General features: G+C 37.4%; 3 protein-coding genes across 4 annotated transcripts; 1 reads left to right on the plus strand and 2 right to left on the minus strand.

Annotated features, from left to right (window-relative positions):
• Nucleotides 1–477: 477 nt before the first annotated feature.
• On the minus strand, nucleotides 478–7,658 carry LOC21408552 (tetratricopeptide repeat protein 5). Of its 2 annotated transcripts, XR_002902244.1 has the most exons (14): nucleotides 7,379–7,658; nucleotides 6,159–6,268; nucleotides 5,958–6,068; nucleotides 5,758–5,815; nucleotides 5,079–5,168; nucleotides 4,869–4,963; nucleotides 4,616–4,669; nucleotides 3,724–3,858; nucleotides 3,246–3,303; nucleotides 3,011–3,125; nucleotides 2,649–2,718; nucleotides 1,975–2,046; nucleotides 1,520–1,775; nucleotides 478–976 (listed from the first exon to the last, which is right to left on the minus strand). XR_002902244.1 is itself a non-coding variant. In XM_010098450.2 (13 exons), exons 1-13 carry the CDS (start codon nucleotides 7,545–7,547, stop codon nucleotides 1,656–1,658), a joined length of 1,257 nt encoding a protein of 418 aa, XP_010096752.1. In that variant the 5' UTR covers nucleotides 7,548–7,658; the 3' UTR covers nucleotides 1,049–1,655. The 2 variants fall into 2 exon arrangements, 1 of the variants encoding a protein (XP_010096752.1); XM_010098450.2 differs by lacking the exon at nucleotides 478–976 and having other exon boundaries at nucleotides 1,049–1,775.
• An 8,280-nt stretch (nucleotides 7,659–15,938) lies between these two features.
• Nucleotides 15,939–16,912, minus strand: LOC112091649. The gene is made up of 3 exons (XM_024165813.1): nucleotides 16,541–16,912; nucleotides 16,242–16,399; nucleotides 15,939–16,146 (listed from the first exon to the last, which is right to left on the minus strand). The coding sequence occupies exons 1-3, from the start codon at nucleotides 16,910–16,912 to the stop codon at nucleotides 15,939–15,941; spliced, it is 738 nt and encodes a 245-aa protein (XP_024021581.1).
• Nucleotides 16,913–18,127: 1,215 nt separating this feature from the next.
• LOC21408553 (GDSL esterase/lipase 6) lies at nucleotides 18,128–21,163 on the plus strand. Its single transcript, XM_010098451.1, has 4 exons — nucleotides 18,128–18,374; nucleotides 18,526–18,671; nucleotides 20,158–20,620; nucleotides 20,934–21,163. The coding sequence occupies exons 1-4, from the start codon at nucleotides 18,128–18,130 to the stop codon at nucleotides 21,161–21,163; spliced, it is 1,086 nt and encodes a 361-aa protein (XP_010096753.1).
• The last annotated feature ends 1,438 nt before the right edge of the window (nucleotides 21,164–22,601 follow it).

Here is a 22,601-nt window from a genome sequence, read left to right on the forward strand (position 1 = left end):
GGAGCACCAAGATAAAAGACTTAAAAAAAAAACAGAACACTAGGAGATTTCGAGTTCAAAAAAGGAGGATTTGATGGATGAAATATTCATGGAACGTAGCTCTGGAAGCGAGGAGACTGATTCCCCCACTACAAGGAACCTTTAGAGAAGCCACAACTGACATCTCTTACGAAGGTTATACTATCCCTAAAGGATGGAAGGTACGTAATGGTATTTACCACCACATGTAATTCATATGAACATTTTTCATGATTTCTAAAAAGAACTATAAAATTAAGTTTTTAACCTCACAGTTTGCCTCCTACACACACAGAAACACACATATTTTACTTCAATAATTAACACGATACATGTCAAGAAATTTAAGATCACAAGTAACATCAGAGACATGTTTCTTCTTTTACCATCAAGAAAGATAACTAGCATTTGAGATGGGAAACATATCCCAATTAAACTGGCACCTAATTCCTATCTCATCCTGCACTAAACCCCCACTCGGATATAATTGTTACAGAAAATGAGTAGTAGAAATTCGTGATTATAAATTTATCACAAGAATTAGTACTACGTATTTTGATTACAAGGTTTGATGAACTAATAAATTGGCAGTTGTTGTGGTTTGAGTAGGTATACTGGACAGTAAGCACGACAAACATAAATGCAGATTTCCCAGCACCAGAAGAGTTTGATCCAACAAGGTACAAGAAATCGCCGACCCCGCCTTACATGAACATCCCCTTTGAGGGTGGTCCTTGAATTTGCCCAGGAAAAGACTTCGCCCGTCTCCAAATCCTCATTTTCTTGCATCATCTTGTGAAGAGGTTCAAATGTGAATTGGTGGATCCTAACTTCAAGTTTTTTGGCGGTATGAACCCCAAACCCTTACACGGCCTTCGCCTTTGCCTCCAATCTTTTAATCAATAATTAGTGCCTTTCCAATTTCCTTGTGTGTCCTTGTACTCTATTTTAATTAGCCCTACCCCCACCCAAAAAAAAAAAAAAAAAAAAAAAAAAAAAAAAAAAAAAAAAAGTTCCCTTAGAAAACAAGAAGAAGTTGCCTTAGATATGTTGGTAGTCTTCGATGTAAAATCAAAAGGAACAGCATGCTATCAACTGAAAGCCAACAGTATTTTGCTGTAAAATAATGGAATATGTAAAAGGGTGATAATACATCTGAACTCACAGAACAATTAATAATTGAAAATAAAACCATTTCACAAATTCGGTCAAGCAATAGCAAACTCCATCATAATGAGCCATTTTCCTGTTTTCCACTCTGCTGGCTTTCGATTACAGCAAGTCACAAGTAAATCGTAAGATTCTATAGGAACAGCGTTTTACATAATTGAATCAAGCACTAGCAAACTCCATCATAATGTTACCATTTTCCTCCTCCCCACTACTGGATTTTTTTTATCAAGGCAAGAACTCAGCACATTTCACCCAAAGAATTACAGAAAAATCATATGTAAAATAGATAAGAATTTGAAAGAACACCACTTCACAAAATTTAGTGTACCATTTTCCTGTTCTCTGCTGCTGGCTTTTGATCAGGGCAGGAATTCGGTACTTCATCACCATTTCTATGTACAAACGATATGGTTTAAAGAACGCTACCACACGCATATACTCCGTTCCAAACAACAGTTCATGGTTTATGCTGGTTTGTGTTGGGCAAAAATTGAGGAATGAACGGCTTGCTGAGGGGAAAGAGCCTTTCCATTCACAAGAACTTGTTCCAAGAAATCGACACGAATCGATTTGAACTGATAAATCTGATACGATATACATTGGAACAAGTTGGGCAATGAAAAAGAAGAACAAAGCTCATCATGTACAAAGAAGAGATCCATAAAGGACACAAGTAAATAAAGCTCAGTGTTACAACTTCCCATTAAGTATATTATACTCGAGTCAGAGGAAGTTGGTCTAATCAGCCAATCAAATCAAAGTAGCATAAATTGAAAGAGGTACCTTTTCCTTCCAAGATAAATTGATAAGTCGTTGAAAAGGTTCCAATACTGTTAGCTGATCTCCTTCTTTGATCTGCAGGAAAAAGTTGAGTTGTTCTGAAATTAATAGGTGTGAGTAGAAAACAGGATATTTGCATTGTATTTGTGGTCAGAAACCGTTCGTCTTTAGGAGTTCTACCAATTATCCTTCACTGACTTCTTACAATGTCAGATTGAAGCAGTAATGCTAGTTCTAAGTCCCATCTGATAAACCATGTGCACAAAAATAAATATACTTTTGAAATTAGGTCTTGCAGGTTAAAAAAAAAAAAAAAAGATGGTTATACTTGCAGAGAAAATTCATGATGATTTCATCTATCATGGAATTAAAAAGCAAACTTGACCAAGATTTGGCAGGAACTATCATAAAATTAAAAATCTTGAAAACAAAATAATAAGCACTGTTGTTTCACATTGTGACAATTGTATGCTAACACATGAAGTTATTCGCCCCTGGAATACGTATTTTGCTGAGTGGATTTACTGCTGTTCCAGCTACAACTTTACTACTTAAAAGAACGACAAGTGCATAAAAAATTCCAGAATTTTTGAACAATAATAAGAGAATCTTTAAGGGAAAGTAAAAGTGACAATAAAAAATTAAAAATAAGTAAACTTTAAGTAGCTAACCCTTACCGCATCATATCGCACACCATACACTGAAAGAATAAAGCACGTTTGATTTGAATCGCATATCACGTAGTACCTGGACAAGGAAAAGGGAAAATAAGTAAAGGCAAAGAAATGAACCCACCTTTTTAGTTTTTATAATATTAGAAGTTAGAAGCGAGAGGAAAGTTCTGGAGACTGAAGGAGAAGAGAGGAGAAAGAGGGAGAGAGCTAATTCACTCAACCACTTCTAAGTTGCATTTTAGCTACACGACATAATGCCGGTGCAGCACAACTTCAAAAAAAAAAAAAGAAAGAAAAGAAAGAAAAAAAAAGAATTAAGATATTTAACTAGAAAATTAAGAGTGTTGTCAACCAGGAGGACTTACAAGGGAGCAACATTCTCATGCTTGATGAAGAATAGCACTTTTCCCACTATTGCCACTCCTTTGTTCATGCCCTCCCGCAGAACATCAATAGTACCCGTTCTATAGGAGGAATTGACTTATAAAAGAAGATATAGCCCAAATAAATGAGTGTTCCAAATACAAAAGGAAAAATGACAAAACTCATGCTCACTCAAATCCGCCAAATGAGCACAGACTAAGAGTCGAAGTTGCTTACAATTTACAGCAGTCAGAGATGATGCTGTTGATGTAAGTCTTTTGGCTCTAGCATATCCCTGTAACAATAAATGTTAAAGAACTAGCTATGTCTCTGAAGATGGATACTAACAGGCTTTCTTTTTCATTTTAAATAAGAGATAATGGATATTATAGGAACCCTGAAAAAACGCGCCATCACTGTAGAGTAATATTATGTTGTCTGTAAACGACAGTGTTGACTACTGAGTGTCCATGTAGAATGCTTGTTGAGAGACTAATTTATGAAACAATATAAAAATATGTTTGTTCGTATCATTTATATCTCCTTTAATTAACTGTTACTAAATTTATCTATCGCCAAGGACATCTTGCTAACATATATACATATATATATATATATGTTGAAAGAGAGAGAGAGAGAGAGAGAGAGAGAGAGAGAGAAAGAGAGAACATATTAGAGACCCCATAATACAGTAATATACAAAGAAAAGCAATACCAAAAGGTTATCTATCTTGTCAAGAAGATTAACAATCTTCTGAACCTCCTCAATAGCCTTAAGACCAGGATCCTTTAGAGCAGCAGTTTCAAAGCCAGTGAGGGCCCTCTCATAGTTCTCCAGGTATCTGTTCACCTACAACGGAGACTCAAAAGATTATTGCACAAGACAACAAGCACATTCAATAATACCTGGAACCTGCGTCATAACAAGTTCATATGAGTGGTATGACCTGAGCTATCAAACTCAAGTGAACTTTAAAAATTACCATCAGTGTTGTTATTCTACTATTATTCAAAACAACAATTAATATGGTTATTGTGATCCTTTTTTTTTTTACGTTCTCTTCTCTATTGAAGTATTTTTATAATTATCTTTAAAAAATAAAATAAAAAATATATATACACAATTAGTGTCCATTTTTTCATTTCGAAATCAACACAACATAAACCACAAGGCGCCAGTCCTTTGCTTAAGTTCCATAATTACATAATATAATGTATTTGAAATTACTTGGTTCCCTTAAAGCCAATGTAAATCAGAGTTCTCGATCATGTCATGAAAATATATTGATGACAGATTTCATTGTCGTGGATTGGACCAGCTAACGAACACCTCATAAAAGATTCTGGAAGGACCTACCGAACCTAAATAAGAAGATAAAAGTTAAAACAATCATAAAGCTGATTGTATTAATAATCTCTGCTCAAATTGTCACCGTCATTCTCACAAGGCGCTCCTTAAAATTCATAACTTCAAGGTATATACTGCAAGCATTTTAATTTTCCCATACCTAAACAGATGATCTCCGTTATCTTCTACTTGAAGGTTACATAAACTTCAAACTTCATAAATCATTCACAAGAGAGAAGTGAGACGAAAATGAACTTACAGTGGCACAGTTAAAATGTAAGTCTGGATTGGACTTCATTCTTTCATCTTTCTCCTGATATATATGCATAATAAGAAATTCAAGGTTGCCGTATTTGTAAAGAACCAAATGACAAAACAAGAGTAAATAAATAATTCCTCTATAGAAATGAATACCAAGAAACTCAAAGGAAGTGAAAAAACAAAAAAATCACAAGAAATCATCAAAAGAGATCAAATGCATTCCAAGGAAAGTGCTTACTTTGCACACTTACAGCATTTTGGTATGCCTTCAAAGACTGCCGAAGTTTGTTGTGATCCCAAGCACCAGTCACGAAGAAACTAGTGAGACATGCATTTCCAAGATTATCTGTCAATATAACATGGTTACCATAGAAAAGTCAGTTTAGTAGAAGAAAACAAAAATAAATAGAAAGGATCTAGCTATAAACAAACTTATTATTGGTCAGGTTATGGAGTCTTACACCAAGAATTGCCATCCTTAACATCCAGAGTTATAGCTTCCTTGGCATGTTGAATGCTTTCTTCAATGAGTTCTGCCTGATTCTCAGTGCCTAGTAAAGTAGATGGGAAGGTTACATAATTTAACAAAGCAGACATTTTGAAGGCCAAAGTAATATCCTCACTCTTCATCTTATCAAATAGGAAAAATATGAAGCTCCTAACTCATCCTTACAACTAGATAAACAAGCCAAATGATCACATCCACAGAGACTATCTAGATTATCTTCTCCAAAACAAGCACAGAAGAAAAATAGAAAAGCAAACAAGAAAAAAATGGGGGCGGGGGATGGATGGGGTGCAGCAGATGAACAGGCAAGCCTCAAAAACATGATAAGGATTTTTGATGCTTTTTATCTGGGTATCTTTATCTGTTAATCTATCCTTCCAGACTTCTATTGATTGTGTTTTTAAGAATTTACAGACAAAAATTGAATGTAAAATGCTTATCCCTATATTGTAAAATCAGTTTCTCAAATATCCCGTGCCATGAATGATATAGGATCATTACTGATCCATTTTGCACACTAACAGACAAAACAATTCCTTTCAAATAGGTAAACAGCTAACTGTAACACCAAACAGCTAACTGTAACACCAAAAGAGAGCAGGAAAATTAAGATCAAAAGTAGACCAACGTACCTTGAGCTATTTTTCTATTAAGCATTGACAATTGACACATTATCTTTTTGTTTCGACCCTGCATTAGTATAGAAGCAAGTATCAATCTAATAGTCACGAACCTATAGAGGTCTGATAATAAAAAGAGATAGAAACATCAATCAGTCTAGTGAGAAGCATAGATTTAAAAGCATAAAAACAATAATTTTATAGACAATGACCTTGCTTAATGCAAGAGTGAAACAATTCTTTGCTGCAGATAGATCTCCCTTCTTCCAAATGCAATTACCTAAGCATAGCCAAGCATCTGCAAGGGATGGGTTCAACTTAACCTGCGCAGCGGAACAATAAATTCTAGGAAACAGAATCAACATGAGCATTACAAACGGTAGCATAACAAAGCTAAATCTGCTCTTGCTTACGGCTTTCGAGAGATGATCCTCTGCTTCTTTCCTGTAGTCAGCAAATACATCTAGTATCTTTCCTCTCAGATACTCATAAGTTGCTCGTTGCAGGGGAAGTTTTCTTTGTTCTGTAAGAGGATATAATATTTTACAATGAAACAAGGGAAAGAACAATCTTTCAAACCTCTGGGAGCCAAATATTAGTTATTGTAATATGTACCATCAGCTTGTAGGATTTCATCCAATTTCCATGAACAAAAAATATAGATGCATATTTTCTGGTTGCTTCATATTATGAATTAAATCACTGTTAGATCTTCACATCTTCCAATCTAGACACTTAGGAAAGAATAAATAAGGCAAATGTTCTATAAACGTACTTCCCTATTTTCACCAAAACAAGCTGCTATAATATCTTAAACGAAGTGGAATAGTTATCACCTTCTTTTGAAATATCTCTTACTTTAACATTCCTTACAAACATAAGATGCTAAGAAATCGAGAAACTTACAATCTAATTAATAAAAAAGACAACTTATGGATTCACAATTCCAGGAAAAACCATTAATGCATGAACAGCTTCTATAAAACTACGTTAGCTAAATCTCAAATGGTCTCATTTACACCAACCACCAAGTAATGACATTACATCAAACATTTACAATTCAACTAAAAAACTCTGAATAGGTTTCACAAATTGAAGTTATCTTGTATTTGAATTCAGAGCAGAAACTGTCGGGAAAATTACACAACAATTAGCTAAGTTTTGTGATTCCGCTTCAGTAGGCTTCAAAGGTTAATCACGACGACCAGTGCCTCAACAGGGAAACAAAGACAACAAAAACAGATTCAAATAATTGCTTCAGCATAATTAATTTTCTTTTTCACCTCAAAATCCAAAACAGCATTCGCAGAAAATTCGTCAACAAGATCAACCGATATAGCTAAGCAAACGTTTAAACAAGTATTAATGGACACTATGAACTAAGCAAAACTTCCTAAGTTCCTCCCTTTTTTACGACATTAGGAACTGAAAATCAAAATTGGAACCCTAAACCATTCGACGAAGAATAAAGCAGTAAAACACTTAGGCGCCTTTGCGAACAATACTACTGCTTCAGGTTCTTCAAACAAGTAGAGAGAAAAAAAGAAAACGCAGCGAAGAGAAAATAGTAAGCAGAATCAAGATTTGACAAGGCGTTGAGCGAAGGATAAAGGAGAAATGAACTGAGAAGTACCGGGAGGGATGGAATCGAGGAGGCTGAGAGCGAGATCGGATTGAGTCTGCAACTTGGCAGTTTTGTCGTCGGGATTCGCCGGAAAATAAGTGTCTCGGAGGTGGTAGAGATCGTCGGTGGCGGAGGCGGCTTTGGCCAGTGCTTCTTCTCCGGTTGATTCGCCGCTCATGGTTCGGAGTTTCAGAGGTTTCGGACAGACGCACTGTTTGACAACTGACAAGAGACAACGGAAGCAGGCACTAGCGGATTGAGCTTAGATGTCCTCTCTTTAACACGTCTCTTTCCGTGTCCTCCAATGAGATTATTCTGTGTCAATTAAAATTGAGATAAAATCATTTTAGTACATGTCTTATAACGAAACAAAACATGCTCAATGAGATTATTCTGTGTCAATTAAAATTGAGATAAAATCATTTTAGTACATGTCTTATAACAAAACAAAACATGCTCTTTAATATCATGTGTTAATATTATCAATTTTGTATGTATTACCGTGTTAAAAACATATTAAATAATGAGAAATTTATTTATATAATAGATAAGAATTTTTGAATTTATTTTAAAATATATATATAAAGATAATAATTAACAAAAAAAATAAGAATACATTTAAAAAAAATTATTTCAAATAAAAAATAAAATAAGGAAACATGTGAAAAAATTACTTTTATAAAAGTAAAACAAAAAAAGAAAATATTTTTCAAAAGTCACAAAAAAATTAAAATGTATTAAAATATTAACAAAAAAATATAAAATAAAGATAAAAAAGTAAAATAAAAAAAAGATAATAAAAAAAAAGAGGTGAGTGGCAGCCTTATAAAAAAGAGCAAAAGCTCTTTAATGTTTGTTAGAAGAGTAGATTAGACAAAAAAAAAAAAGATAAAAGGTAAAGTAGTGAAAAAAAGAAAAAAGAAAAAAGAGAATATGATAGGGTGCCACCTGACAGCCTAAGAAATGAGTACTATTAAAGAGTCTTCGGCTCTCTTATGTATTGTAAGATTAAAGTGGTATCTCTACATTTTTGAAAACATCTTCTACCTTAAAGATAAGAATTATTATTATCATTAGTGCTCTTAAATTTTAAGGTTATTCTCAGTTTGTTCTCTGAACTTTAAAAACTCTCATTTTGACTCATGAACTTTGAATTGTTACCACTTACCTCTTCTATTGTAATTTTTGTTAAAAAATATATTAAAAAAAGATAATAACACAATCACGTAGTCTTTTTATTTAAATTCCTGTTAAAAAGAAACAGATAAAAAGCACATGACTACACTTAATCCTCTCTTTTTCGTCTAAATTTAACAGAAATTACAACAAATGAGATTAACTGAGAATAATTCAAAGTCAGGGGGCAAACTGAAAATGACTCCAAAGTTTAGAGGTACTAGTGATAATACCATTCTATTTAATTAACCAAAAACTAATAAATCGAGAAAAAAATAATGAACTTTTTTATTTCATTGTTTTCTTTTAAATATTTTAAATTTTAATGTTCTAAAATATTTTATATTTTTTTAAAAAAATATTGATTTCTATTTAATATTTTAGATTTACGAAGTCCTCTCCAGTCAAGCTTCAGATTTCGCCATCTTTCAAACCTCTGGTAAGTCTCTTCATTGTAATCGCATTTCCGCATAGTTCTTTGTGCATTTTCTGCTTTCCTTGCTTGGTTTCTGCTGGATTATTGCATGTTTTAAGCTCGAAATAGATATTCAGGAAGTTAGAAACATACTTTGTGTATATCTGGACTCTTATAGACTAGTTTTTTTGGTTTCTGGCCGACTGTAGAGAGTTTGAGATTCTAGGTTTGGGGTTTTTGGCTGGGAAATCTGGGTTTCGCTTGAACATTCGTCGTTCTTTTCTCTTGTGAATGATCGACGGCTTTATGAGCCATCGACACTCGCATGTCTTCGGTAGCCATTAGTGATATTAAACGATCATCATTTTTCTTATTTACCCTTACCCTCTCAACTTAGGATTTTAACTTAGCTCCTCATATTATCCTTCTCTTTTTGTTATACTAGAACAATGGCTCCCAAACCATCTAACCATCGAGAGGGTCCTTCTTCATCCACTGTGAGGCTAGACTATCCTTCCGTCGCTGAGCCCTCATGGATGTCTTCCTCATCGGGCGATGACTCCATCTTGAGGGAGGTTGACAATTATGCGGTTGATCCAAGGGATGATGCCGACAGCGTCGACCGCATGGTCGAAGGAGATGATAGCGGTGAAATTCCTCTGGAGGGGGGGAGTACTGTGTGGGGTCGCAGCTTCCGTTGTTGAAGCCCCTTTGGCCGTTATGAGTGGGGACCCGGGCAGGCCTTCATTTACCGCCGACGTGGCAGCACCGAAGACTCATAACAGAGACATCGTCCGGGCGTTCAGAGACGAACGCATAGATGGGAGATGGTTTGAATACCTTCTCCTGGACGTGAACTTTAGATCTAGCCTTCCTCCTCCCGAATATCTTTTAGTGTACACACGGGCCTTTACCGCAAGGATTACATTACTAGTTTATCCATTCGTGAAGGATTTTTGCCATTACCATGGCATCTTTCCTGCCCAGCTAGCGCCGAACTTTTGGTATTGCTTCGCTGGGACATGGGTTTTGTGGAGCCAATGGTTCGATGTGGATCTACCCCTGGATGAATTTTTGTATATATATAAGTTAAGCCACGTCGCGAAGTACGAAGGGTGGGTAGTCATGAGCAATCAAAGCCCGTTTTAGGTAAATTGATATAAGTCATTCCCTCTTCCTCCTATGGCTAGACACCTATGTTTTTCATGGTCGGGGACCTTTTAAGACCATATGCCATAGAGCCGGAAACTGTAAATGTCATTTAGGAGATTAAGTGAGAACCGTGTAGTAAATTTTTCTTCTCCTTTCTCTTCCTTTTTTATAAGGCTGACAATTACCTCAATGTGCAGTCACTCATGACCGACCGAAGCTAATCGGGAATAGGCAGGCCAGGGTTCTTGCAGCCTTTGAGATTCTGAAGAACGAGTGCCACATCAACGTTCTTCTAACCGAGGCTAACTTCAGGGAGTCAGGGCTGCTCATTTCCCTTCCTGATCCCGTAAACCTCTGAGCTATTTAAGAATCCTTTCACCTCAACACATAAGGTAAATCTTTTAGACTCGACCTCCTACTTGATATCCAAGTCGAAGGGGAAGGCCATCGCTGGCGCTTCCTCTTCGGCCCTGAAGAAGCAGCCTTCTGAGGGTGCCTCTGGGTCTGCGTCAGGGACATCCGCGCTGAAGAAGGTTTGCTAGGAGGAGGTGCAGAGGACAAGGGGACTTAGACCCCGGTGGTTCCCATTCCCGACGTCACTGAGGTTCCTCCTCCACCCAAGAATCACTTTCTGCTTCATGTGGCGAAGGTTATGGACCCAACTTCTAGGTCCTGGATATCTCCGACGCCCAGGTTGAGGCGATGCTAGATCTTCCTCCTCTTTTCTCTTTGGTTTTTCAGGCCCTGTACTAGTCATTTTTTGATAAGCATTGGGTCACCGCCGCCCGGTCATCTCTGGTCGACCGTCAGCACAAGTAGATATCCTTCCAGATCCACGTATGCGCTGGACATTTATTTTGAATCTAATGTATGTCCGTCATTCCTTTTCTGAGTTCTGATCTTCTATTCTCAAGGCCTTGTCCTCACCGTCCTCAACCTTATAGATTTGGTCAAGGTTGAGGAACATGGCAACGAGATGGACAGCATAGAAGCGACACTTACATTTCTCCTCAATGCTGAAAAGTCCAAGTGCTCGACTCTTACTGAGGAGAAGAACGTGGTCGTGGCCAAATTGGCGAGTCTCCAGGAGAAACTGGACCAATTAAAGGTTCAGGCTGAAGAGATTGCTAAGCGGGCAGAGGTAGCTGAGAAATAAGTGGCTGAAGCCAAGGAGAAGTACTTTCCTGAGGGGAAGGCTGAAGGCTACGAGAGGGGGAAGAAAGAAGCTGAGCTCGCGGCGGTTGAAAAATAGCTGAACTCAGACGTCTTCACCGCCAAGCGTGAGGAAATTATCGATGAGTTCATGGCTTCTGATGAGCTTACTGAAATCTAAACAAAGGATTTTCAGTCCGCCGGGGAATAGATAGTGGAGCAGATCAAACAGCACCACCCTGAGTGGGACGTGGGCTTCCTGTATGCTCATCCTCCTCCTATCGACGATGATGGCTCTTCTCAACCTGGCAATAGGGATGGCTCAGCTGGTGGCGGCGGGGATTGAGGGCCTTCTTGTATATTTTTATTCTCTCTTTTTTTTAGGCAATGGGTTCTCAGCCCACCAGTTTGTCTATTTTTCGTTAATAATATAATGCACTATTGCCTATATTTTCATATCTTTTTTGTCTTCAGTGCCCTTTAGGGCTCGTGTTTTAGCAGATTTCTTAAAATTTGCCAAATAATTGCCTCTTCTCTTTAGAGATGTCGGCGTTTCAAATTCCCCTTAGGGTTATCACTTTAGCAGATTCCTTAAAAATCTGCCAAGCAATCATCTCTTCTCCTTGGAGAGGTCAATGTTGTTGAGATTTAAATGCCCATTAGGGTTATCACTGGTAGATTCCTTAGAGTCTACCAAGTGATCACCTTTTCTCCTTAGAGAGGTCGGCATCTAACATGTTTAAATGTCCCTTAGGGTTAACACTGGCAGATTCTTTAAAATCTGCCAAGTTATCGTCTCTTCTCCTTGGAGAAGTCGATATTTGACATCTTATATATATATATATATATATATTTTTTTTTTTTTTACGGTACGTAGACCCCTCCTGCCCCCCATGTCTATCTGAAAACCTTAATTTTTAAGCAGACACGTTATTAAGGGGTCGATCTCTTCATGGTCTCTTGGAACACTTTGTTATGAATAAGCTTTCATTTATCCTATTGAAAATGTCAAATCAATACAACTAAAATGTGTAAGAGATCATACATTATTGGTAGTACAATTTAAGTTGCTCCGCATTCCATGGGTGTTGAATCTTCTTGCCGCTGAGGCTTTCCAAAATGTAGGTTCTTGGGCATAGCATTTCTCTTATACGGTAGGGTCCCTCCCATATTAGGCCTAGAGAGCCAGTATTTTTAGGTTTAATGCTCTGTGTGACCCTTTTTAATACCAAGTTTCCCAGGGCAAACCTTCTTTGTTTGACTTTTTCTTATAGTATCGGGCTGTCCTTTGTTGGTAAGTGGTGAGTCGAAGTTATGAGTCGAGCCTTTTTTCTTCCAACAGATCAAGTTCCCCGTTCATTGCTTCGACGTTTACATCATCCTCGTAAGCGACCATTTTTAATGTCGACATCTCAATTTCCACGGGGAGCACTACCTCGACTCCATACGTCATAGAGAAGGGTGTTTCGCCTGTTGTAGTTTGACTGGTCATCCTATACGCGCATAAGACCTTTAGGAGTTCTTCAGCCCATTTTCCCTTCAAGCCATCAAGCTTTTTCTTCAGGGTGTATTTCACGATTTTATTGACAGCTTTAACTTGGCCATTGGACTGCGGATGTATCGGCGCTGAGAATTCTTTCTGAATGCCTAAATCATCACAAAATTTTTGCGTCGCGGCATTGTCAAACTATTTACCGTTGTCAGACACGATCAAATGCGAAACCCTAAATCTACACACAATGTTGTTCCAAATGAAGCTTGTGCAAGCAGCCTCTGTGGTCGAAGTAAGAGCTTTCACCTCGGCCCACTTAGTGTAGTAGTTCATGGCGACGATGGCAAATTTAAAGCCTCTCGGTGTGAGGTGTAAAGGTCTGATCAGGTCAACCCCCCATTTGGCAAAAGGCTATGGGCTAAAAATGGAAGTTAAGTTTTTTGGGGGCGCTCTAGGAATTGTTGCATATCGTTGGCACTTGTCGCAATGTCAAGCGTATTGATACGTGTCTGTTTTAAGCATAGGCCAATAGTACTCATGCCTCAAAACCTTTAGAGCTAATGATTGCTCCGTCAGTATGATTACCACACACCCCTTCATGGATCTCCCAGATGACTTATTGTGCCTCATTATTATCCAGGCACGGTTGTAAGGGCGTTGAGAAGCCTCGTCTGTATAGTAGGCCATCATACAATAAGTACCTGACAGCTTTATATTTGACTCTCTTGGCCTCATCCTTGTCGTTGGGGAGCTTCACATCTATTAAGTATTGAATGAGTGGTGCCATCCAATTTTCCGTCGCTTGGGTTGTCAAGACCACTTCTGCTTTCTCATTAATTGATGGCCACTCTAGCTCTATGATGGGGATAACTCCTAGCATATCTGAATCCTTTGACGACTCTTACTTGGCCAAGGCATCGACACTTGCGTTTTTAGCTCTAGGTAAATGCAGTATCTCATAGCTTTTAAACTTGGGGAGTTCTTCCTTTACCTTTCTCAAGTATGTGCTCATCTTTTCACCGCGTACCTGATACTCTTCTCTCACTTGTCTGACCACTAGTTGAGAGTCAATAAAAATGTTAAGGCTTTCAATCTTCAAGTGACTGGCCAGCCGTAAACTTGCAATTAGCGCTTCGTATTCTGCTTCATTGTTCGATGGTTTGAATTTGAACCGTACTGTGAGGTAATTTTGTAACCCTCTGAACTTATCAGCATAATGCTCGCCCCTGATCCAGTTTCATTTGCTGCTCCATCAACATAGAGTTTCCACTCTACTTCTTTATTGTTCCCTTCCTCCTCAGCTGTCGTTGGCCTATGGGAAAATTCTGTCACAAAGTCAGCCAACGCTTGCCCCTTGATTGCGGTTCTCAGCATGTACTTAATGTCGAATAGGCTTAACTCTACAGACCATTTCAGGAGCCGACCAGACATTTCGGGCTTCTGCAGTACCTGCCTCAATGGGTGGTTTGTTAAAATCCGTATTGTGTGTGCCTAGAAATAGTGCCGAGGCTTTCTTGACGCCACCATCAAGGCGATGGCTAATTTTTACATTTCAGTGTATCTTAACTCGGCGTCCAGGAGCCTTTTACTCACGTAGTAAACCGGCAACTGGATTCTTCATTCTTCCGTGACCAACACCGAACTTACAGCATGCATTGAGACGGATAGATATAAGCTTGGCCTCTCACCTGGGATGGGCTTTAACAGGATAGGGGGTTTGCCCAGGTGCTCTTTCAATCTTTGAAAGGCCTCTTCACATTGCGGTGTCCATTAAAACCGTTTATTTCCCTTTAGTGCATTGAAGAAGGGCATGCACTTGTCCGTCGCCTTAGATATGAACCTGTTAAGAGCAGCGATACATCCTGTTAGCCTATGCACCTCCTTTGGCTTTGTGGGAGACCTCATGTCCTGTAAGGCTTTTATTTTTTTTAGGTTGGCCTCTATTCCTCTATTACTGACCATGAACCCAAGAAATTTTCCTGATCCAACCCCAAAAGCACACTTCAGGGGGTTTAGCTTCATGTTGTACCTTCTCAACACATCAAACATCTCCCCTAAGTGTGCAATGTGCTGTCTGGCCTTCATATTTTTTACCAACATGTCATCAACATAAACCTCTATCGTCTTCCCAATCTGCCTAGCAAACATCTTGTTTACCAATCTTTGGTATGTTGCCCATGCATTCTTCAAACCAAAGGGAATTACCTTATAACAATAGAGGCCTATGTCCGTGATGAACGATGTGTGCTCTTCATCGGTTGGATGCATAGGAATTTGGTTATAACTAGAGTAGGCGTCCATGAAGCTTAACAACTCATGTTCGGCAGTAGCGTCGACCAGCTAATCTATTCGGGGGAGAGGGAAACCATCTTTCAGGCAGGCCTTGTTGAGGTCGCTGAAACTAACACATGTCATCCACTTCCCATTAGGCTTGATCACTAGGACAGGGTTTGAAACTCATCTAGGATAATGTGCCTCCCTGATGAAAACGTTGTTAATCAACTTGTTGACTTCTTCCTTCAATGCTTCGTACCATTCTGGATTCATCAGTCGACGTTTTTGACGCCTCGAAGGATAAGAGGGATCGACGTTTAAAGCATGACACATAACTTCGGAGTCGATTCCTACCATATCAGTATGCGTCCAGGTGAATACATTCAGATTTTTCTTCAGAAAGTTTTCTACTTCAACTTTAAGCGCCAGAGGTAGATCCAAGCCTACTTCAATACCCTCATCGGCTCCTCGTTATCTACCCGGATCTCCTCCAATTGCTCGATTGATTGGGACCATGTAATCTCCTCTTCGATCATGGGATATATGTCTTCTTCAACTGGCCCCTGATGCACCATTCTGGCTTCTTGTCTCCCTGGTTGATCATATCCGCGCATAGCATCTGAGTATATGACCCTAGATTCATATTGATTGCTCTTTATTTCTCCTACACCATTGGAGGTTAGGAACTTAACCTTTTGATGGTAGACGAAAGTTATTATCCTTAGCGCCTTAAGGGTCGACCTCCCAATCACGGTGTTGTTCTGTAAACCCCCTTTGATTACCACAAAATTTACCATCACAGTTATTTGCCCAGGCTTTTCTCCTGCAGTTATAGGCAGCCTGATCATTCCTTGTAGGATGAGTGAATCCCCCGTAAACCCATATAATGGCTGAGATGTCTTCTCCAGTTACTCCTTTAGGATTCCCATCTTTTTCAGGTAATCGGAGAATAAGATGTCCACCGAGCTCCCGTTATCCACGAGGATTCTACAGATCGTGTGGTTCCGGATCATTGCCTCTACTACCAGGGCGTCGTTGTGAGGAAAATGGACCTCATTCGCATCTTCTTCGGTAAAGACCACTTCAGCACCGCCGAATTTTACTATCTTCGTTGCCCTGGCAGTTGAGAGGTTCCAAAACCTTTCCTAATACACCTGCCTTGCCTCGTGGGCGTAATTCTTCTGGGATCTTCTTAAGTCCCCCCAAGGTACCGGCCCCCATGAATGGTTCTTATAACGCCAGCCGGCTCACGGTTTTCACCCCGTCGATTATCCTCCCAGCACCGACCGTCGTTTCCCTGGCCATGACCTCTCCAATCAGCTCTGAACTCTTGTAGCCTTCCCTCATGGATTAGTCTTTCTACTTCATCCTTCAGGTCGGTGCAGTCATTGGTGTTGTGGCTAACGTCTTTGTGGAATCTGCAATACTTGTTTTGGTTCTTCCGGTTTGGGTCTGACTTTATAGGTTCCAATCGGCGCAACAAGTTTACTCGGCCGACCTAATTAAATACCTTTTCAACCCCTACAGCCAGCTCGTGATAAGAATCATACCGTTGAAACGGGTGAGGCTTCTGATTCTCCTCTTGCCTCGGCTTTCTTACTTCTGGATGACTCGACGCCGATGCGACCTGTTTATCTCCGTTTCTCCCACCTCGCTGTTTCTGATTGTCTTGTTTTCTCGACGTCAATCCTTGCTCAGTTCCTTTGTTCTTAGATCTGTGCTCAGGATCATTTGCTTCAGCTTCTTCTGCGTTGTTGTATCCCTGCGCCCTGGCCAAGAATTCTTTATAAGTGGCAGGCGACTTTCGGTTCAGGTCGCGCTTAAATGGAGTGTTCTTTTTCATGCTAGATAAAGCCCCCATCAGAGCCTCCCGATCCGTCATATCTGTTGTAGCGGCGACGGCTTCTCCGTACCTCACCAGCCACTCCTTTAACGAGACGCACACACCATCTTACACATTATATGTGAACTCCCATGCACGAGTTGACTAAAATTTTGAATGACAATCAGATCATACGAGTGCTTTTTTTTTCCTTTAAATTTTAACCTCATTCATTGAGATTACTTGACAACCCTGTATTAAATTTATCACGATTAAAAGTCTAAGTGATGATGCCTTACCAATCGAATCATAATTTAACAATACGTAAAATAGTTAAAGTTTTTTTTCTTATGAGGCTGTTACGTGGCAACCCTTCCACTTATCTCTTGTTTTACTTTTTTATCTTTATTTTTTATTTTTTTACATTTTAATTTTTTTTGTGTGCTTTTAAAAATATACAATTTCTCACTTTACTTTTATAAGAGAAATTTTTTCGCATATGTTCTTATTTTATTTTTTATTGGTTAAAATAATTTTATTTAAATGTGTCTCTACTTATTTTTTTATTTTGTCAATTATTATCTTTACACATATTCCTTTTTAAAATAAATTTAAAAACTCTTAAATAGTTGTATATTTCTCTATTCTTCAATGTCTCCGATACAACAATACGTTAAACTAGTTTGAGCTAAAAGTGTTCAAAAGCCTATAAAAATTAACCTTTTTCCCAATTGTGTACTCTAACTCAAATATGGAGCTTACAAGTCCATTCTCTTTAGCTAAGCTCAAGCGACGGTGGTGTGCTCAACAATGCAATTTTTGTACCGTCTTTGAGAACAAAAAACAACTAAGGGACTAAAATCCCGCTTTTAAGGATCAAGGAAAGTTCAAGCGGAAGATAAAAGGTTTACCTCCCGTTGCGTAATCCAACTAATAAAAAGAAAAGGAAAAAGAAAAAGAAAAAGAAAAAGAAAAGAAAGAAAAGCAAACAACAAAGATAAACCCAGCTGATTCCTGAAGAACAGCTATAGGAACTGTTTTAACTGTTTTTTGCTCCTATATCTAGATAAAGGCAATCAAGCAATATAAAGCATGGCCTTATTGCACCAAGCTCGTGAATTCTGTTGCATTAACTTCGTCATGGCATGTTCTTTTCCTCGTCATCTTTCCTTTTACGCTCGTATATATAACGTTTCCTCTTGCTCTTCTACCATACCAAGTATTATACGTATAGAGCTCTCAATTCTTCTTTTTTTTTTCCCTTTAAAATACAAAATGGTGAACTTATTTCTTGTAGTACTTGTCATTCTTGTTGCTAATGCACCAATTTCATTTAGTTTAGCATCTACTTCCAATCTTGAACGGGCAATCTTCAGCTTTGGTGATTCCATTTTGGATGCCGGAAACAACCACTTCAACAAGAACTGCACGGCTCAGGCGGATTTCCCTCCCTATGGATCGAGTTTCTTCCACCGCCCCACGGGGAGGTTCACTAATGGAAGAACAGTTTCTGATTTCATTTGTGAGTATGACCTTTGACCCTTTACCCCTTGTTTTTTTACTAAACCCATCTTAATTAAGGCTTATAATTTGATTATAACTTCATTTGGATTTTGTTGGTTTTGTTATGTGCTGTGTTATTTGTAATTCTTTGGTTGGTGTGACTTTGGCAGCGCAATTCATTGGCATCGACGTCCAGAAACCCTTCCTTGAGGCGCAGATTGCTGTTTCTAATGGGAGTTGGAAGGCTTATCCCTCCAATGGCATCAACTTTGCAAGTGCCGGCAGTGGTGTTTTGCAGGCAACAAACAAGGACTTGGTAAGGAAAACCTCATTCTTGGATTAGACTTCACTGGGTCTTAAAAATGAAGCTACTTATTCCAACTTACTGGAGATGCAAAATCTTGTTTTAATATGCCAGACAATCAATATTAATTAATTTGGGGAACACCGAAATCTTTTGAAGCAATAATAGTATGCGAAATCAAGTCAGTAACGGATTTAGGATTTTCTTTAATTAGTCAAGTTCGCCAAGTTGTCTGCTTCACTTCATGCCCTACAGCAAAGTGGAATCCACTTTTGCCAAATTCCAAGCAAGGCTCTTTGATCCTAGTCGTGTAAAACAGTGAAAGACATCTCCAAGCTGTGAGCTCTTTTTTTTTATGTCCTATATATACAGTCCTATGGTACTATTAAGATCAGCTTTCTATTCCATGTTGCCAAAACCTGCCAAATGGGTTTAAGAGAGGATTGATGGTCCAGTTTTATGTTGAAACATAGAGCTTAACTTAGAAACTCTTTCTTGTTGAAAACTCAAGGTCCAAAATTAATTAGAGGAGTCAAATGTGTTCAGCTCATAGGCTGCAAGCCGATCTTAGCAACCCACAAAGCAAAGATCTTTCCTAAATAAACGTGAGGGAAGTATGAACCGGTAATCTTTGATAAATACCTTTAAAAATGTACGAGTTAGGATTTTTTATCTTTTATTCTTAATTCGTAACCTTTTTAGTTAAATAATTATACTAATAAAAGAATATTTATCTAGAATAAAGAGTAAAAGCCTAGATTAGTGCACTTAAAAAGTAAATTCTTTATTTTATGTTACCTAATTATCTTAATAGACATTTCAACTGTGAGATTAAGCCTACGGGCCTAACCAAGAATTCTCTCTTCAGATATCCATGAAATCTTAGCCCAGTTCATCGTAGACGAGAAGCCTTGTCTATTTACATGAGCATGAAACATGCCAAGTAGTCATGCCCCAAATTTTTATATGTTTTCAATTTTATGATACAACTTTTTAAGGGAAAATGAGACAAATACCTCTTAAAAATGTATGGGTTAGGATTCTACCCTTTAAGCTTGATTAATAATCTTTTCAGTCAAATAATTATACTAATAAAAGGGAATAAATGTAATAAAAAATAAGGAGTAAAAATTCAGATTTATACAAGATAAATTCTTTTTTTTTTTGTTTTGTTTTTGTTTTTGGTTAGTTTGGATCTACGTTACGTTTCGTTTACCTTAACTAGTCCATTTGTGCGACCCAAAACTTCAATATCCGTTGCAAAAATCTGAAAGCGAGCATGTTGTGTGGCATTCTTCAAAATTTCTCAAACTTTTACTAGATCATAATGACCATTTTTTTTTTTTTTTTTTTGAGGTAAACTATTTCTTTGGCAGGTTAGAAACAATACTTGGGGATAGTATTATTGAAGAAATTCATGAGCAAAAAAGTTAGCTAGTTTTTACCTATACAGCTAAGCGTCATCACATCTAACTACATATTGATGCATGGTATGCAGGGAATCACCCCAATACAAGTCCAAGTACAACAATTCAAAACCCTAGTAGAGCAAAACCACATAGCTCAAACTCTCGTCAAAAAGTCCATCTTCTTCTTGGAGTCAGGTTCCAACGACGTCTTCAACTACTTCCTACCATTTGACACCCCAACACTTAGCCCCGACACCTACGTGCAAGCTATGTTGGTAGAAGTTGGGAGATTCGTCGACGAGATTTACAAGCTCGGTGGTCGTCGAATTGCGGTGTTTTCTCTAGGGCCCGTCGGCTGTGTCCCAGCAAGAGCGCTCTTAGGCGCACCTACTAACCGATGTTTTGGGAAAATGAACAAAATGGTGAAACATTACAACAAAGGATTGGAAAGTTTGGTCAAGGACATTCCTGTTAAGTACCCCGGCATGGTTGGTGTTTATGGGGCAGTTTATGATGTTGTTCAGCGATTTCGAGCTATTCCAACGCGTTATGGTAAGTGCCTTTGTTCTCTAAATAATTTTATAGTCAGAGATAGTTGTGTATATGTCCTTTTTTAAATAAAAAAAAAAAACGGTTAATTAGCTCAATTGAAGGAAAATTAAGAATTTTGTCAAGTCATAAATTCATGGTACATTTCAAAATTAGTTTTCCTTAAAAAGAAGAAGAAAAAAAAGTAAAAACTAAGGCACACATACATACAAAGGGGACATGGCCAAAACAGGTCACTTTTTCAAAATTGAGACTTGCTTTTTGGCACGAGATACATATTTGCTAAAACAAAAAAAAAAAGCATAATGTTGTGTAGGTTTTACGGATGTGTCGACAGCATGTTGTGGTGACGGGACTCTTGGAGGTGAGCTGCAATGTGGGAAAGAAGGTTATAAGATTTGTGCAAAGCCCAATGAGTTCTTGTTCTGGGATTACTTCCATCCAACAGAACACACTTACAAACTTATCTCCAAGGCTTTATGGGCCGGAAACACGGCCCGAGTCAGGCCCGTTAATCTCAAGACTCTAGCCAGCGTCACCTTTTAGGGCTATGGCCTGTGCTTTTACTTTTACCGGATAGAAGAAAAGAATCATAATTAAGTCGGTTTTTTTATGATTGTTTGGAGAGCGCATGGAGTTAGAAGAGCATTTAAATCTATTTGATTAGACAAGTTAACAGCTCTCATTGTTATAAAAAAGTAATGTAATAAAAATGTATGATGTCAATTTTAATGTGTTACTCATAAATGAAAGGTTGAAAAGGTAAATAAAAAAGCTTTTTATGAGTATCAAGAAATTGGCTTGTTTTGAAAGAGCTTATAAAAGCCCAAAAGTCATTCCAAAGAGGTCCACAAGTAGAAATCACACACTTTGAATTTAATAATATGAAACCACCATATAAAGAATGTATTCTTTCTTGTGGTGATGTTTGTCTATGATAGAGATTTGGAGAGGGATAGAGTCTTGTATGGCACCTCAAAGCTTCTTTCGTGACAAATGTGCTTGAATAATGATTAATTACCGACGAAAGGGATGTTTTGTTTCACAAGACGTGAGCAACGTGGTTTCTCCTTTGAAAAGGAAAATAAATGGAGTCTTATTTTTGAAGGTTGAATGCCAATAATACAACTATATTTGTACTATTATTACTATTTATAATCATTAACATCTATCCATTTGGTTGGTACTCTTTTCAACGGGGCTACCACATGGCAGCCCTTTCTCTATTTTTTTATAAAAAAATGAAAATTTTATTTTTTAAAGTACGTCAGTCTGGACTTTTATCTTTTATTTTTTATAAATACTCTTTGGTTAATGTAATTATTTGACTGAAAATGTTATGAATCAAGAATAAAGGATAAAAATCATGACTCATGCACTTTTAAAATGTATTTGTCAAAATTACCTTTTTTTCTTTTTACTTTTGTATCTTTATTTTTTTTAGTTTTATACGTTTTTTTTTTTTTGAAAATTTGTTTTTTTAACATTTTTATTTTTACTTCTGTTTTTCTTAAATTATATTTTTTCGCATTTTACTCTTATAAAAGTAATTTCTTTCACATATTATGTTTTTATTTAATTTTTTTCTTTAAATGTGTCCATACTTAATTGTTTTTCATATAATTCTTATTATATCAAAAGTTATCTTTACAATATGTATACTAAATTGTGTTCCTTTAATTGACAATATTTAAATAGATCTTTTTCACAAATAAGTGTTTAAAATTAAAAGAGAGTATTGTTTCAACTAAAATTAAAAAAAAAACTTATTTTTAAAATAGATTTAAAAATCTATAAATAGTTGTATAAATGAATTTTTTTATTATCCAATAAATAATAAATTCTTCAGCTCACCAACACGTTTTTAAAATTAATTTTTATTATAAGCCTTGAAAAAAGTTATACACGTGCCACATTTTGTATTGGTCCCTATAGAAAGGAGTGATCTAATTATGATTATGCATTCACATTATTGACTATTGAA

The sequence above is a fragment of the Morus notabilis genome, unplaced genomic scaffold (genome assembly GCF_000414095.1).
Source record: "Morus notabilis unplaced genomic scaffold, ASM41409v2 Scaffold451, whole genome shotgun sequence".
Lineage (NCBI taxonomy): Eukaryota > Viridiplantae > Streptophyta > Magnoliopsida > Rosales > Moraceae > Morus > Morus notabilis.

Bases quoted from the DNA above. Each gene is read 5' to 3' on its own strand.
- LOC21408553 (XM_010098451.1), top strand. From the start codon at position 18,128: ATGGTGAACTTATTTCTTGTAGTACTTGTCATTCTTGTTGCTAATGCA. The intron at 18,375-18,525 runs GTGAGTATGACC...TGACTTTGGCAG, and splicing joins AACAGTTTCTGATTTCATTT to CGCAATTCATTGGCATCGAC. The intron at 20,621-20,933 runs GTAAGTGCCTTT...AATGTTGTGTAG, and splicing joins AGCTATTCCAACGCGTTATG to GTTTTACGGATGTGTCGACA.
- LOC21408552 (XM_010098450.2), bottom strand. From the start codon at position 7,547: ATGAGCGGCGAATCAACCGGAGAAGAAGCACTGGCCAAAGCCGCCTCC. The intron at 6,269-7,378 runs GTACTTCTCAGT...ATCCTCTTACAG, and splicing joins CCTCGATTCCATCCCTCCCG to AACAAAGAAAACTTCCCCTG. The intron at 3,304-3,723 runs GTATTGCTTTTC...TTATTGTTACAG, and splicing joins ACAAGATAGATAACCTTTTG to GGATATGCTAGAGCCAAAAG.
- LOC112091649 (XM_024165813.1), bottom strand. From the start codon at position 16,912: ATGACGGATCGGGAGGCTCTGATGGGGGCTTTATCTAGCATGAAAAAG. The intron at 16,400-16,540 runs GTATTTAATTAG...ACCGACCTGAAG, and splicing joins TGGCTGTAGGGGTTGAAAAG to GATGAAGTAGAAAGACTAAT. The intron at 16,147-16,241 runs GTACCTTGGGGG...CTCAACTGCCAG, and splicing joins AGAACCATTCATGGGGGCCG to GGCAACGAAGATAGTAAAAT.